The sequence below is a fragment of the Malus domestica genome, chromosome 16 (genome assembly GCF_042453785.1).
Source record: "Malus domestica chromosome 16, GDT2T_hap1".
In the NCBI taxonomy this organism is placed as follows: Eukaryota; Viridiplantae; Streptophyta; class Magnoliopsida; order Rosales; family Rosaceae; genus Malus; species Malus domestica.
The window spans coordinates 3,379,472-3,396,574 of NC_091676.1; the positions used below are offsets into that span (position 1 = coordinate 3,379,472).

Here is a 17,103-nt window from a genome sequence, read left to right on the forward strand (position 1 = left end):
TATCAGAGGTTATTGCAGCCAACAACTTCGCCTCAATGCCACTAGCAATTGTTAGGTACCGTTTGGTACGCAGACGGGACAGAACGAAATGGAGGTTCGTGTTATATTTGGTATGCATAAGACGGAATGGTTCAGATTTCGTGTTAAATGACTAACTTAGCCTTGTTTGTACACCTTCTTCCCTCCGACCCACCAAACTGTTTCACTCTCTCTCTCCCCAACCTCTTTCTCCAAATTGGGCGACTCCGTCCTAATCCAATGGTCCGACATCGACTCGCCCTCCCGACGCGACTGGCCCGGCATCTACTCGCCCCCTTCCTCCCACCACGACAACTTTATAGGATACAAGTTCCTCTCCTCCGCCCCCACATGGAAATCTGGGTCGGGCTCCATTTCCCTCCCTCTGGTCAATCTCCGATTCAACTACTCATTCCAGATTTTCCGCTGGAACGAGTCCGAGGTCGACCCTAACCACCTCGATCAGGACCACAACCCCCTCCCCGGCACCGCCCACCTGCTCGCCACCTCAGATGACGAGCTTAGCTTCAAATCGGGTCGTGTTCCGGATCAGATCCACCTCGCTTACACGGACGGAGATGACGAGATGCGGGTCATGTTTGTGACGCCAGACGGCGCCGGAGAAGAAGAGGGTTTGCTATGGTGACGTCGTCGTCGTCTGATGGGTTTGCTAGGATTGGGTTAACAGTTGGGTTACTGGGTTTGTGGTGGAGGAAGATGAGGGCTACGAGAGAGACGAGGGTAGAAGAGATGGAGGTTACGGGAGAGAAAATGAGGTAGACAATGTAATTAATGAAAAATAAGAGGGGTATTGTTGTCCAAAAAAATATAATTTTGTGTTCCACGGGATGGAAAAACCCGTTCCGGGGGGGGGGGGAGGGGGAACCAAAATCTAACCCATTTTCGTTCCGTGGGATACGCGTTCCACATAATTTTAGCGCACCAAGCGTGGGACGGAACGCGTTTGTCCCACTCTGTTCCGTCCCATCCCACGTACCAAACACACCCTTAAAGTCCCACATCAGTGGGTGGGTGCAAGAAAATCAAAGGTTTTAAATATGATTATCTCACTCTAATTAATATTGAGATTTTTTGTGGTAAAACTATACATTTGACGAATTGGACATGTGGTAAAGTTAGGATGGGTCTGGCGATCCAAAAATCCAATATGGTATCAGAGCCCATGGTTTGGGCCCGTGCAAGCCAATGAGCTTGTCACCAAGAAAGAAACAAGTCTGAACTCTTAACATAAAGACGATCAAAGGGGTTTAAATATGATTACCTCACTCTAACAAATACCGAAGCCTTTTGTGGTAAAACCCCACACCTGACTGACGGATTAGACAGGTGGCAAAGTGGTAAAGTTGGGGACAATATTGGTAAAACCCCCACACCTGACGGATTAGGCAGGTGGTAAAGTGGTAAAGTTGAGGACAATATCGGTGCCGTTAGAGTAGGCCTTTTGTGGTAAAACTCTACACCTGACGGATTGGACATGTGGTAAAGTTGGGGATAGTATCAATGTCGTTAGAGTGGGGCGGACCTGACGATCCAAAAATCCAACAACAATCGTAGGCAAAACCCCACAACTAACGAATTAGGCAGGTGGTAATGTTGGGGACAGTATCGATGCCATTAAAGTATGCATTTTGTGGTAAAATTCCACACCTGAAGGATTTGACAGATGGTAAAGTTGAGAATAGTATCGGTGTTATTAAAGTGGAACGGGCCCGACGATCCAAAAATCCAACAGCAATCGCCTTGGTCGTCTCGATCTCCGCCATTGTAGCTCTATGCGCCAAAGCCAACCATGCACGCCGCTGTGCACTGCCCGGAAAACAAACTAGTGACACTAATAAACCGCCCTCGGCGGCCTCTAAGCAACTTGCGGGCAGCCTCAGCAACAAGGCAATTACATTCGTCTATAAAACTAAATTGCAAGGAATTGAAGTTGAAGAAGGGTTTGGAGAAGGAGGGGTATGGCAGAGGTCAATTTTGATGGGTGAGAAGTGCCAGCCACCTGAATTTTCAGGTGTGATATATTGTGATGAATGTGGGATACAGCTTTCTGAGCTGCCACCAAGGTCGCCTAGGGTCGCCAGTCCATTGCCAAGCTTTTTCTCTCCTGTGGCTAGAGATATGCAACCTTGCTAGCTAGCTAGTTGATCAATTTATACGCATGAGATCGATGCTTTAGACTATGATTTTGTGCAAATTCCAACAGCCAATTCAGTGTGTTCATCAACTTCATATTTGCACATTTTGATGTCAAGTTGTGAACTACTAGTTTAGACCTTAAATCTTGGGGTGTGATATCCACACACCCCTTTTTACTTCTCCCACACCTTTTTGGTTTTCGACCGTCGGATCGGAAGAATTGAAGAAAATCAACGGACAGAAATTAACAAGGGGTGTGTGAGAAGTAAAAATGGGTGTGTGGATAGCACATCCCTAAATCTTTAGTTAACATGTGGACCATTTCATATCGGTTTGATCATCGACAATATCGAAATGCTATGACATGTAATAAAACCACTTATTATAGTAAAAATATTTTTATTTTCTTTAAATTTTATGAAAGTTCCCATACACTCCAAATAAATCAATTCACACTTTTTCGGAGAAAATGGAAAAAAAATACCTTTCAAAAAAAAAACAAAAAAGTAAGCCCTGTTTGTGCCACATCATGAAAATAAATGGTCATATACTGACAGACAAATTAACTGCTCCACCTAATTGAGCGAATTTCGTAAGATCATGACACTAAATTGGTGAAACTAAAAGTGCATGTGGGATACACGTGCCCAAAGGAGCAAAGACGCTTTTTTTAGTCTTTTATACACTCATGCTTAATTATGTACGTAAATTCTGTTTGACTTACTTAATTAGATGTCCATAAATAAAAAAGCTAAACGTAAAAATTACCTCCCAAATGTTAATTAACCCAATAGAAAAAAAAAAAAACTTAACATCACTGGAATATTTGTCAGTTAAAAGGAAAGAACTGTATGATGAGTTTGATAATAAAAACCATCCCCCACCCTTGCATAATTAAAGGGCCGTAAAATGTGAGGGCTTACTTACAGACATCATATATTGACATGAATCACACGATCTGTGCATAGGTTGTACTTGAAATATCTGCGGAACGTGGCTGAGAAAACCGGCATTGGGAGGTTTGCCGGCTCTTCAGTTCTAAGACTTGTGAACGAAGCCATGAGTATAAGCAGCAGTACACCCCATCTCAATGGGAAAATGAGTGCAGAAATATGGGACAGTCTGGAGCAAGTGTTGAAGGTAATTTTCATTCCAACTTCCTGCGACTACAGTTTGTCAATCCAATGAGATCCTGCAATTGTTAGTATGTGTGACCATTATTCTAAAAATTTCTGCCTATGGGACTCGCTTAGGTGCTAGGCGACTAGTCACAGCACACATTAATCCTTAGGCGTTTGAAGTTAGGAAAATGCTGCTAGACCTGCCTAGACTCACATAGTTCGCGACTCTCACTTAAACAGAAAATAAAAAACTTCATTTTGCATTTTATTGTTTTAATAAATTGCAAGAGACTTGTTTAATATTTGGATGAACATTCATTATACGCTTGTTCCTTATGTTTTCAATATGTTCTAGTACTTTATAATTTATATTTCATTCCATTTTACAACTTATGTATCTCAATACAATATAAATAGACATTATTTATGTATTTATTGTTGTAAAATTGACGGTGTGTGCAGTTGAATAAATAAAACAAGACACAAAATTTACGAGGTTCCTCTACAGTCAGTGTGACTGGAGTACGTCTTCGGGGCAGCGGTGGTGCTTTCATTATAATTTGGAATAATAGGAGTACAAAGATAACTCTCCATATTATCTCTCTATTCTTCCTCTCTTCTCAGCCATGTTGCTTCTATCCTCTTTCGTATCTCTCCTCCTTCTTCACCTCTCATTCATTTTACAAGCAAAGAGAACACTATTCACTTTACAAAATTTCCACAAATGAATAGTGAAAATACTGTACATAAATAGTAACAAACTATTCATGTGAACCATCCACGTATTATTCACTAAATAATTTAATTAAAATTAAAAAAAGGGCTAAACGGAGGCCGCTTTTAAAACCTTGTGTGTGTCGTAGATGAAAATTTGGCTGCTTCCAGACAACCCAGCATCTGTTTATGCTGCATTAAGCTATTGGGGTTGCATAAAAACACAGAATCGGAGAAACACTCGAGAAAAACTTTGCACCCCTGGCTTTTGCTTCAGTGAAAGTGCTCGAAATCTGCTTTCTTTGCCAGCAAGTGGCATCAGCAGCCTAACGTCCTCGGTAAAGTTGGACAAGAATTGTCTGCCCTCCACTTCCGATGCCCTCCCCATGCCCTTCTGTTTTATGCGATCACGGTTAAGTCACGTCAACATTTTATATTGTTTTTTTTATAGATAAAATAAGATAAAAATAAATAGTAATATAAAATGTTGATGTAATTTAACCATGACCACACAAACAGGAGGACACGGGAAGGGCACCGAAAGTGGAGGGCAGACAATCCTTGTCTGGTAAAGTTGGATGCAGCCAGAGAAAATCAGTAACCCTTTTCTTGCTAGGTTTTGACAAGACAGAGGTCGAGCTATACCAAGTATGCTAAACTATACCTTCTTGCTGACAATTTTATTTCTGGTTTTTGGCGCACATTTTTGGCATCTTTGGTGTGATATTGAACATACAAATATCTGTGAAATGCAGTATAGGGGAGGATCTTAGGTGTGATATTTTACGACATTAAGCGGCAACGATGAAATTTAACAGCAGATAAAAGAGACAAGAGGACAGATAAAGAAAAAATTTCAAATAAATCAAGATTCCTGATTAGTTTCTTCTGTTTGTCCATGGACACGTCCCCTTAGCTCTTCGAACGCCTTCATGCTCTCTGCATCAAATCCTCCAGCAAACTGGAAACAGTTCCAATTTAGCATTCCAGTTCTATGTATTTTAATCTAAGATTTCAAATCCTTCACATTTGAATTCTCTGAGTAATGGGAATTTCTACTTCTACTGTCTATTTTTACCTAAAGAACGAGAAAAAATCTGTTATACCTGATGAACTCGGAAAGCAAAACGCACGCCTTGAAGTAGTGTAAACTCTCTGTTTGGTTCCTTCTCAGGTCCACTCAATGCATCAAGTTCCGAAGCTACACGTTTCATGTACTTTCTTGCCAATTGCACAGATGAGAGCTTGATCTGCAATGGTAAAACTCTTACATGAGCTCAATTTTGCCAGACAATGCATAACATAATCATACAAAATATTAACAGCAACTAAGCACAGTAAAGTTTTTTTCTGAGTTTTGAAGCATACCTTGCCGACAACCCCTGAATCCAATAACCAATCAACTGGAATTCCAAACTCCTTGCACCGAGAAATAGCCATGTCCCTTGTACGCAAGAGAGCATATACACTCTGTTCCACCCTGGAAGCATATTAACAGAACACTTGAGAATAAAGAAAAAATTCGAAAAAGCATTTCCTCTAACCAGCACTTCAATGCATGAAAACAAAGTTCGTACCTCTCAAGCAACGAATACATCTTCTTCAGAGCAGCTTCACATGGGAGTTTGGGATCATCAACAAAAGTGGAGACTCGTTTCTCCAATTTCGTCAAGTCTTGGTACTCAAAAGCTGCTTCTCTTAGTGCATCCACTTTTCCTTCAGGCCAATCAAAGTGCTTGAGGACAGCCCTTTCGTCAACCTACCAAGGGCAGCAAGAGATAGCTAAGTGAGTCTGGTAGGAGGGTTTGTGAGTATACAATATCGAAAAGAATGCAATACAAAAGGAGTTCAGATTTAACGGTTTAGCAGTTGAGTCTGCTAGCCATCTGAGGAACCTTTGAGTGCAATATATGATCAGGTGGATATGTAATGGCATACCAAAAAGGAGAGCTCTTCATCTAGCCAGTTCACAAATGCTACAAGATCTTCTATGTTTGTGAAGGAAGCTGCTCGAACTTCAGCTGCCAAAGACATGACAAAATCACCTTGAGCTTCTACATCAGCTTTCACCTGTATCCAACACATAAAATTTCAATCTTTGAAACATTTGGGTACTGGGCCCCATAGTTCATGCCTCATATAACAAGATAAATGAAATACAAAACAAAGTTCTACTCACAGCTAAAAGGAATGATGATTTGTTCTCAATCTCCCCAATCATATTGCTCCTCGCATCAGATACATTAGATGATGAAGATATTAAAGACGATGTATCCTTCTTGGCTTCACGTTTCATCAATGACTGATAGAATTCAACCAGCTCAGGCGCACGGTGTACTTTATCACCACTGCTTCCCCCCTTAGGCAGGCTTCCTGGCGGAGGCGGTGGACGAGGTGGTCCACCAGGTGGTGGTGGTGGTGGTGGTGGGCCACCAGGTGGAGTAGGTGGTACTCCACTTGGCGGACCGGAAGTTATACCAACAGGGGTACCTCCAGATGCTTTAGGAGGCGGGCGAGGTACCCTAGGAGGCCTCTTCTCAATTTGGGCAAGTTTCATCTTGGTTATTGATTGAGGATCAACAGCATTACCATCATTAGTTTGGTTGCTTGAATCGCTGGAAATAACTGCCTTCTCCTTGATATGGGCAAGTTTTGGTGGTAAAGCTACTGATCTCTCCTTTTCAGCCTTGGGTCTAGGCTCGTAGCTCAAATTTACACTTGATTTGTCACCAAACTTCTCTACTCTTGCTTGCTCTGCCCTTTCCTTAATTTGCTTCTCTCTCTCTAAGGCCAACTTATGCCGGTCTTTGTAAGCAGGATACTTCTCATCTAGAACTCCTTCAACTGACTTTGACATCAACTGGAAAGATGCTGCCACAGAATTAGGTGAGTCGCTTGAAGATATCTGTGTTCTAATGTTCGGCAGAGTGGGAGTTTGAGGGGAGTCATTAAGTTCCGGATCCACCTTCCCAAATGTAGTGATGGCCACACCATCACTTGCATTCCTTATCATCAAGGATTCCAGTGGGCCCCTTGGTCGAACGCTCGTACTTGGTCTGCTTGGAGAGCCTCCAGAGAGAGATCTAGCCGGTGATGAAAGAACGCTAGAATCATCTTTGCTTTTTCCCCACCTTTTCAGCTTTTGCATTATACTAGGTTTCTTGCTGAGACTACTATATCGACTCGTAGAACTATCAATAGAAACATTGTCAAAATCCTCACTTCCAGGGGAGGATGGATGAGAGAAGTTGCTCTCAAGATCTGTATCCCCTTGCCCACGTTCTGATCCTGCATACTCCAACATCAGTTGTTTGGCCTTCTCCTGCGATTTGGGGCTCAGATTCTTGTTTAGATCACGAGCTGATACCTTTCCTTGAGGTGTCTGATAGTTCCGGAGCTCATACCTCAAGCATGCGTTCACCCAACGAAGGTACACTAGCTCTTCAACTTCACTGAACCTGTTCAACTGAAGACCTTCCACTTGCCTTGATAGGTCCTCATTCACATGCTTTAAATTATTGACCTCCTCTCTTACATTAGCAACCATTTCAGTCTGAAGAAAGCGTCAGAAAAACTAGTGTAACTATTGTTTCGTTCATAATACTTGTTAAACAGCCTGTGCGTTTTCCACCAGCTTGCTGAATTATTTTCGATAAACAAAGAAATCATTCAATTTTTGCATCTCTAGGTTCTAGTCTCAAGTATCATTCTAGTCTCAATTATCAGTATCAACCCGTAACAGTCAGGGGCTACAGCCTAAACCAAAATAGCCGAAGCTAGAAGAAAAACTATATATCTGGTCAAGAAAAAAACGAGAAACTTACATGCCAATGTTTTAAATCTTCTCTTTGTCCCATACACACACACACACACACACACACACACAAAAAAAAGAGAAAAGAAAGACGTGCACATAATGCAATGCAAGAAAGCAGTAAGACTAACCTCCGTCATGTTGGAGAGCATTGCTACTCTTGCTTCAGCAGCATCCAACTTGATGATTAGTTCTCTCTTTTCGATTTGAAGTTCTTTGTTCTTTCTCTTAAGCTCCACGACTTCCACCTCTAATTGATTCACAGCTTTCAGCTTCTTTTCAATTTCAGCATCTTTTTTCACCGCTTCTTCTTCTTTTGCCTGTAAATTAGTTACTTGTTGTTTGAGCAACAGTAACTGGCCTTTTGTCTGGTTAGCATCAAGCTGAATCTGCCTCTGCAATTCCTTGATTTTGTACCGAGCTGCCTCTAGCTCCTTCTTGGCGGAAGCTCCCTGTGTAAGCTCTTCTTGAAGCTTCTTCCTCTCCGCCTGCAGAGAGTTAATAGTAATATTGAGCATGCCAATCTCCACTGTCTTAATCTTGAGTTGTCGTTGTAATTCATCAACGTCTGATTCTTGTTCCTTCAATCCATAGTACTCAAGTAATTCACCTTCAAGCTTTACTTCTCTTTCCTCCAATTCCTTTACCAGATTACGCAAATGTTCCAGCTCACTTGCATTGTTTGCCATCTCAGTTTCATATATGTCCTTCTCTTTTGTATCTGTCTTGTTAACAAGTAATGGGATTTCAATCTCCCCAGATAAAAGATCTTCAAATTCAGGTAAAATATCTTCATCTTGGATATCACCAGGTGAGATATCACTAGCACGGTTAAAAACACTGCTAATCAACTTAACCTCTTCCTCGTCTTCCTCCTCCTCCTCTTCTTTCTGCAATACGTACCACTCTTAGTTAACTAAAAACAGATTTTTTTTTTCAAAGTAAAACAAATTCCAAAACCGACAGGTAAAGGAAGGGAACATAAAATTTACTGTCGATGTTATGATGTTGCAAAAGAGATGGGACTTTGATAAAAGTTTTTTTGTACATACATGCTTTTCTCTGAGGCTATCATTAGAATATGTAAGTCGCTCTTCGTCTTCCTTCTCGCTTTGATGGTTACTGTTTGCTTCACCATTTTCTAAGTCACAATATCACCATAAGAATTAAGATTATTAAAAATTTGCAATAAGAAAGGGAAGTAAAACTTAACTTGTCTTCAAAACAATATTTACTAAATATGGCTCAGTTGCAAACAATATTTACATAATATAATTTGTTTTTCCAAAATTTTTAATAAAGAAGTGACATTTATGGAACTCATAGAGATGAATACCTGAATGCCTGCCTGTTGAGGCTGATGAACCAGAGTTTTTTATGCTGTGCTGCCTTGCTGCAATCGCTGCAATGGTAGCAGCAACCAGGAGGCTTAACCTGACTATCATGAAGGTATTGCAAATGTGGAAAGCTCAAGCTCTCACTCATCTATAAAGATAACCAACTTCCAAAACACCAAACTGCCGGCTTCTCCCCCAACACACAGAATCTGTAATTCCCAAGAGAGATTAAGAAAACAATCCCTTTCCTATATACATATCCAACTGCACACATCCCAGACCGTTCGCATAAATAAGTATATTAGTAGCCAAATCTAATTATGAAGTATAAACATTGCTGACACCATCAGCTATCACCTTCTGAGGTTTGTAGACCAAACATTAAAGAACGCTTGCTTGGGCCGGGAAGTTCCAGATAAGTAAACAATCCAGCACAACTCTTAATGCTAAGAGCTACAGCAACCACCAATAACTAGTGGCCAATCTTCTCCAAAAGGATTGAAAGTTCACAATTTGGTGGGTCCAAACATGTCACTGTAAAGATTTTAAGGAACGTTAGCAGTTAAACAAGCCAAAAACCAAAGCTGAAAAGTTAGAAAATGTAAATTTTAACTGCAGTTACATGCATTCCTTACTTGTTTTAGGTAATATCAAGATACCATTTTTATTTGGGTGGTCGTATTGTCTCAAATGCCCAATGAATCAAGCTTTAGATTTATCTGAAGCTCGAAAGACAAAATATGGCCAATCAGTGCCCTCTGATCCATTTGACAAACTTGGTATCTGCAGAAATCAAACATTGATAAATGGAATCCCAAATCAAAGGATATTTCAAGTAAGCAATGTTTTGTTTGACTGAAATTTTAATTCTCAGAGGTAGCTTAACACAAAGCAAAACAAACCCAACTTTTGGGGGTGATTGACCTGCAAACCCACTTGCTTCCCTTTTTGGCATTTCCCTAAAAGCTTGTATCTTTGTGGTTGGTTTTGTGTGTAATCGGTAAGCAAGTGTTGCATATGATGGGTTGAGCATGCAAGACATGATTTTTACCAATAAGTATGTTCACATAGCGTAAAATTCTACTCTTTTAGTGGAATGTTCGGGATTTGCTTCTGAAAAGGCTAAAAACATTTCTTCTGACTGCGTTTGACAGAAAACGTTAGAAGTGCTTCTGAGCCCCATGGAAGATTACAAGGAAAATCGTTTTCTGGGTTATAAATCATGTGGGCTCCACAACCCACAGCAGAAGCCAAATTCCCATTATCTAAACATGGGTTTTTGGGGCTCGAGTTTCTCCATATGCTGGCTCTCAGAGAAGAGGAAACTGCAACATACGCGAAAATTCTACCATGCTCCGGTGTATTTCTATGCACCAGGATTTTTGGCCGTTTAATATTGGTCAATGGATCAATGACGAAGAATTTAACGGCCAAAAACTCCGGTGCATACAGGAAAATTTCACAAAGTACAACTACGAGATGCGTTTTCACCAGATGAAACAAACTGTGGTCACTTTCGGATTATCCAGTAGATAAGAAACAAGATGAAAAGGAAAAAGTAGGTAAATTTGGAGGTGGGTGAAAATGCATACCATCCGGGCTTCTGAGAGACTCTAACAGCGGGCGAAAATACTGCTGCTTGTGGCCGGAGCTGGGATTTTTGACCGGAGAGACAGAGCAAGTGCAGTAAACGGGAGGAAGTAAACAACCGAGTGGGCATAACTTTTTCACCGCCTTGCGTTCCTACTTTTGTCACAGAAAACGGCCGACTGAATTTTGACCGCGACGCATATGAAGTTACCCTTTTACCCCATCTCGGATGTGATTTTTTTTTTTGGCTTTTTAGCCAAATTGTCCCTGATTAGGGATGGGCAAATACCCATCGGTTATAGGTAATCGCGGTTACCCGTCCATTTAAATTTTACGGTTACGGTTATGTGTATAACCGTTTACCCACGAAATTTAAATGAGCGGTTATGGGTATTAACCGCGGTTATAAACGGGTAACCATTTACCCATTTATTTTATATATGTAAAATTAACACAAACCATGTTCCCTATCAGACAAAACTTAGATCAATACTATTGACTATAGTGCATGATTTCTATAGCTAATATAATATAGTTTTCCTTAACCACTTTAAATTTCTTAGTCCATTATATATATTATGTTAATATTTCACTTTCCGAGTCAAATAACCCAAGAATATTGTCTTTTAACAGTTTTTGTAACCCAAGAATACTTAGCAAATTTTATATTACCTTCATTGCTAACAGTTAAAAATATCGTCTGTAAATTATTATTTCAATTATTGGAATGGTATACGGACTTAAAAAATTAAAATGCAGAAATGTATAATGAATGTACCTATAATAGTGTTTAATTGTTAGAAAAATAAAAGTATGACAAATTTTTCTTTTTTAATTTTCAAGTTGTTAAAAAAACACGTAGACGGGTAAAAAATGAGTAAATGGTAAAAAAAGAAAGGATAAACGGGTTTAAAAATGATAAGTAGGTAAACGGGTACTAAATTGTTACGGTTAAATGGGTACACTGTTATAAGTATAGTTAACCATTTGGACAATTACCCAACGGGTAAACGGTTATGCGGGTATGAGAATAAACGGTTATGGATAAATAACCGCGGTTACCCGTCCGCCATAACCGTTGCCCATCCCTATCCCTGATATTGATATAACTTCTTACTGTAGTTTTTGAGATTTAAAATCGATAGGAGCAGTCATGAGTTTGTCTACCAACAATTATTTTGCGAGTTTGTTTACCAACAATTATTTTGCTCATTCCGTGAAAAATCTCTGTTGAATTGAGAGCATTTTTCACGGAAGTTGAGGGGTTGATTTGACAAAAATATCTTTAATTCAACGAAAACTTTTCACGAAATGATCCAAATAGTTGACGGTGAACAAACACAGGAACTACTTCTATCCATTTTAAAGCCTAAGAATCAAAGTAAAGAGTTATGTCAATTTTAATGACTACTTTGGCTAAAGAATCATTTCTTGTAGTGGTGAACGATGCGATTTTCTCTGAATGAATCTTTGTCTCATTGCCAATTCTATGTCATCGTGTCGTGTGGTATGAAAATTAAACACATAATTATGTACAACAAGTGACATCTCAAATCTCTCCCATCCGAAAGTAGTTAATATTATTGTCAATAAAAGATATTTTTGACTAGTAAGTATTCCAAAAAAAACTAACAATTCGGCGGCAAAACCGCTCATGCCGGGTAATGCAAGAGAAGCCATTGATAAAATACTAAAAATCATAAATATTTTTGAAATTGCGATAGTCATTCCATCCAATTACGTCAAGATAAACAAGACGTATTCTATCATAACTCGTTATGGCCAAGAAATAAGACGCAGCGCCAACAAATCCGTGAGAGATTATGGCATATTGGGATTGATTGTTTGGTCAAAAACTTTACACTTCAAAGAGTTTTATGAAACATCACCAAAAGCTTCAGATATCACATTTCAACTGCGTTACTCAAAAGCACAACTGCCATAATAAATATCACATTATTTTCCTGATTGATTTTTCTGGATACACATAATGGACAAATCATTCAGATTGCTCATGCCAATGGCATTCAGATTGCTCAACTCGTGATCTTAAAAAAAGAAAAAGGAGGATTAAATATCTCTACATCCCGTCAAGGGGCCTGGTCATCCCATTTCCACCTTCGTCCTACCTCCTCAAGTACCTTGGCACGAGCTTGGCTTCTTCTCGCTTCATCCTCCACCCACGACCTGCATCATTTTGTAAAATTATGAGGAATTGTATATCGTATATCCATGCCATGATTAAAGTTTTCGGTTTTTTATGAAGCTTCATAACAATTTCCTGTTGTATGTTTCAGAAAAGTTGAAGCTACTAGATGCAGAACGTGCTTTAGAAAGAAAAAAATCGAGAGCAATAACTAAACCTAAGCTCGAAATGTTCCTAATTATGACTACATTTTAACACGCTCTCAAGTAAAATATGTGTCCATGCATTATTATGAATAGCCGCAGAGATGAGTGATACCTAAGGATCCGGATAGCTTCTATCTCAGCTTCAAGTATAGATTTCCTATCAAGCATACTTTCCTGCTTTGTCTCTAAATCGTTGAGCGTATTCTGCAAATCACAATTCTCAGCAACATAAGTTGACCTCTCAGATGCAAGCTTTTCGGACATCTCGTTGACCTCTTCCTTGAGACTGAGAAGTAATTGCCTCTGGCAGTCCATAGCTGCCTTCTCCTTTAAAATCTCGGAAAAATTCTTTTCTTGGATAATCTTCTCCTGTTCCAAATCACTAAGGGCAGCAAGATAAGCCTTCTCCACCTCAAGACCACGGGTTTTCTCTGCATTCCTTCTCTCATCCCAAAACTTTTGTATCTCTTCCCTATCGAGCAATTCGGTCCTGATAACTTCCATCTCAGCCTTCCTTGCAGAATTTTCAGCCTTTATTCTCAACAATTCACAAGAAATTGATTCCGCAATCCTGCCACTTGTCAATGCCACTGCTGCTTGTGCTTTTGTTGAAGGTTTGTTTGGCTGAAGCCGCTTGCACTGTCCTGCAAGATAATACGACATGGGGTTCTTAGAATAGACCTCGTACATACAGAGAAACATAAACATTCATGTGATCCTATATATCTGCCTGTTAGTTTTCAAAAGTAAACATAAGTAATTCATCAAGTTTGATAGCAACTAACAGATCTTCCTTCTCTCAGTTTAGTGCCTTTTATCAAATCCTCACACTTGCTTTTCTTCTACCTTTAAAGACCAAAGCAACCTAACTTCCCTAGATTGTACTTCAAATGACAGCAGTAGCAAAAGCTCACCAAAATGTACAAATAACAACTCAAACACATGATATATGCGTGTTTAATTTTATGCATATTTCTTTACTCGTGCGCGATGTGTGCATGCTTGAAATTGTTAAATTAATTTATGGACAAAGAAACTGGGAAATACCAAAAACTTTTCTGAGTATGCTATTTTCCTCTGTCAGCATGTCTGCATATAGTCCTGCTGGTGCATCTGAACTGATCTCTTTCACATCCATAAAACCTACTGTTGCTGTGGTTGATATCTGGACTGTAAATAAGTCAGGTTTTAAAACCAATGAAGAGGCATACTTTACTCTTGGGGGAAAAATCAGAAAAATCACCCATTGATGATAATGTTTGATGCCTTCTTTACCTTCTGTATTACTCCGGGCAAAAAGTCATACTCTAAATGGGCCTTCCAATCAATTAGATCTTGTCGAGAGATAAACCTGCAGCACAATGTACTGTTTGAGTATACATTATAAAAGGAAACTCAAGATATTAAACAAAAATCAAGCATATTTTCTACCTCTCAGGTGAAAAATTGATGTTTCCATGGTCATTTAGACCATCATTACTAAAGCTCTTCTGTGATAACTTGCTAGGAATGACACCAGCTTCCGCCAGGGCTTAGGGACACGATGCAGAAGCAAAGTTTCAAACTTCAATCTCTAAAGAACAAAGACCTATCAATTGCAGGTAAATGAATCAATCCTTACCTTGAATGGACCCAAAATCTGGGTCTTCGATATTCACATCATCAAATGCAGAAACTATGGATCCAGCAAGTGAAACTGATGGGACAAGCCTGTGCTTTGCATTCCTACAAAGTAAATAAAAAATATCTAAGGAAAGACCACCCTTAAGATCTCATCAAAACAAATAAAATATATTTCAAGGAGTGTATGTATAAATTACTACCTTTCCAGTGATGAGCTTAATTGAACTAGCCATCTTGCATATTCCCTTCTAGCACACAATTCATCAGCCTTGACATCATCATCAATAATCTGTGTACCTTAATTACAGTTGACAAAATCATGCTCAGAACTCAACCCATAGCCTCAGTGATATAGAACATTAAGGACAAGAAATTGTCGCAGGTCCAAAATTTCAAGAACGTAAAAACGTCACTGATAGTGAAAAGTAAAATAATCCTCCTTTACAAATAACAATTGTAAGTTCCATGGGTATTCAAAATTATTATTTAAACACTGTTCCAATAAACTTGTTATTAGTGACTATGCCACTCATATCTCAGCACCGTTTTGGTTTTTAAGCTTCTGTTCCTTGGTCATTACTTCAAAAATGCAGACAAGACTAAGAAATATCAGCACCTTAAAGGCCCTACTTAGATGCACTTAGGCATTGAAATGGACAAAAGCTAAGAAGAAAAAGCAGAGAGACTCAGTACAGACTTGACAGCGCTCAATAAAGAAGCACACCTTCAATTTCTTCAAAACTGCCAGAGCTTCCTGTTGAGTAGAATCCACAGCAACTGGGATTATAATGCGTTCAAGCTTCTTCACGGATGCTGAATTAGACAAAAGACAAGAAAATCTCCCGGAATTCATTAATATAAAGATAATTCAGATATTGAAAAGGAAGTTGAATTGTTAAAGAAACGTTCAATTTGATGTACCTGAAGTAACATTTCCGCTATCAGCTATAGGAACAGTCTGTGGACTTGCCTCAGGGACCGTGGCATCCTCATCCAATGCTCCTTGGTTTGCAGTTTCAGTATCAGAGTCCCGACTCAAGATCCCGTGAAAAGCATGCAACGGACTCGTAATTTGAAACTTAAAACCTACAAAAGGAAAGCAATGTAGTATGCCCAACACACAATTTAGCAAATGCCTGATCATTCAAAACTACTAGAGCTGTTACCCCAACATCAAGTAACCAAATTAACCTGATTGAACAATAATTCACTAAATGGGAACTTAATATCACTAGTAACTCATCAAAAGAACCAATACATGGAAACGCAGACCTTTCTTAGGCAGCGAGAAGTAAGCAATGGCGGCGACTACTACCGCCAGTGAAGCCCCAATGCCCCCAATTACAAATTTAGGCAACCCTGCAACAACCCAACAAATTAAAACAAAAGTCTCAATCTTTATGTGCAATTTTACGAAAGTAATTAAATTTATGAGTAATCAAGACCTGGGTTTTTACGGGGAACCGGAGAATCGACGATTGCCCAACCGCCATAGTCGCCGTTGGCGGATTGGTCCGAGGGGAACCATGAAATGTCGAGGTTTCGCTGGGCGAGCGAAGCAGAGAAGCGCGGTCTGGGCCTTGTGGATTTGGGTTTCAGGAGAATTAAGTTCGGGGAGAGAGTGCGGCGTCGTAGGAGGAAGGAAGTGTATGTGGGAAGGAAAAGGGAGGAAGAAGGTGGCGCACAAGATGAGCACATGATTATTGATTGCTTTTTAGTTGAACGAGATTTGGGGATTAGGGTTTTGGATTTACGGTGGGAACTGGGAACGTGAGAAATGCCGAAATTTGTAATTGCAGAGAGAGAGAGGGGGAGAGGGTTTTAGGGTCGGGGAAAGGGAGGTGGGAAGTAGCAGGTGGCAATGGCATCTGTTTGGTCAAAAAATGTGCACCTATCTCGGCCACAACTTCCGTCAAAATTACTCATGGAAGAATCATTACTGCAGGTTAAATTTGTCCTTTAATTCAACCTCACGTGCGGGGCACGTGACTCATTTGACGGAGTTGACGATAGCTAGATTGCATTTTTATTAAGATGACTAGATGCGTAAAAAATAGAACAAAATATGATTAAGAATAAGAAGACATGATCCCTTGATTCAGTATGCGTGGCACGTGACTCATTTACCGAAAATTTTTCCGGAGTTGACAATGACTAAATTGCATTCTTACAAAGATGACTAGATGAGTAAAAAATCAGAAAAATTGTTTAGACACATTCCTCTTTATTTGTAAGAATGTCAACTTCTCCAAAAGTCCCGTTTCTACCGTTGCCACCGCCAGACCGTACATGTAGAGTCCGATGAAGACGTGCCACGGCAACACCCTTACCCTCACCGCGCGAACTTCCCCTCGATGCCAGAAGCTCAGGAATCCCA

General features: G+C 39.9%; 2 protein-coding genes across 4 annotated transcripts; both read right to left on the minus strand.

The window, feature by feature from the left end:
• Nucleotides 1-4,659: 4,659 nt before the first annotated feature.
• Nucleotides 4,660-10,932, minus strand: LOC103416468 (protein CHUP1, chloroplastic-like). Of its 3 annotated transcripts, none has more exons than XM_029095856.2 (12): nt 10,754-10,932; nt 9,797-9,944; nt 9,519-9,695; nt 9,161-9,370; nt 8,877-8,965; nt 7,956-8,714; nt 6,190-7,563; nt 5,949-6,080; nt 5,588-5,769; nt 5,379-5,490; nt 5,117-5,260; nt 4,660-4,971 (listed from the first exon to the last, which is right to left on the minus strand). In XM_029095856.2, exons 4-12 carry the CDS (start codon nt 9,267-9,269, stop codon nt 4,876-4,878), a joined length of 2,997 nt encoding a protein of 998 aa, XP_028951689.2. In that variant the 5' UTR covers nt 9,270-9,370; nt 9,519-9,695; nt 9,797-9,944; nt 10,754-10,932; the 3' UTR covers nt 4,660-4,875. The 3 variants fall into 3 exon arrangements, with proteins under 3 accessions (XP_028951689.2, XP_028951687.2, XP_028951686.2); XM_029095854.2 differs by having other exon boundaries at nt 9,161-9,425; nt 10,754-10,912; XM_029095853.2 differs by having other exon boundaries at nt 9,161-9,695; nt 10,754-10,906.
• Nucleotides 10,933-12,688: 1,756 nt separating this feature from the next.
• Nucleotides 12,689-16,630, minus strand: LOC103402735 (uncharacterized). The gene is made up of 11 exons (XM_008341493.4): nt 16,172-16,630; nt 15,999-16,085; nt 15,648-15,812; nt 15,451-15,539; nt 14,927-15,015; nt 14,725-14,828; nt 14,535-14,634; nt 14,379-14,454; nt 14,151-14,268; nt 13,216-13,747; nt 12,689-12,938 (listed from the first exon to the last, which is right to left on the minus strand). Exons 1-11 carry the CDS (start codon nt 16,422-16,424, stop codon nt 12,842-12,844), a joined length of 1,710 nt encoding a protein of 569 aa, XP_008339715.3. The 5' UTR covers nt 16,425-16,630; the 3' UTR covers nt 12,689-12,841.
• Nucleotides 16,631-17,103: the final 473 nt, after the last annotated feature.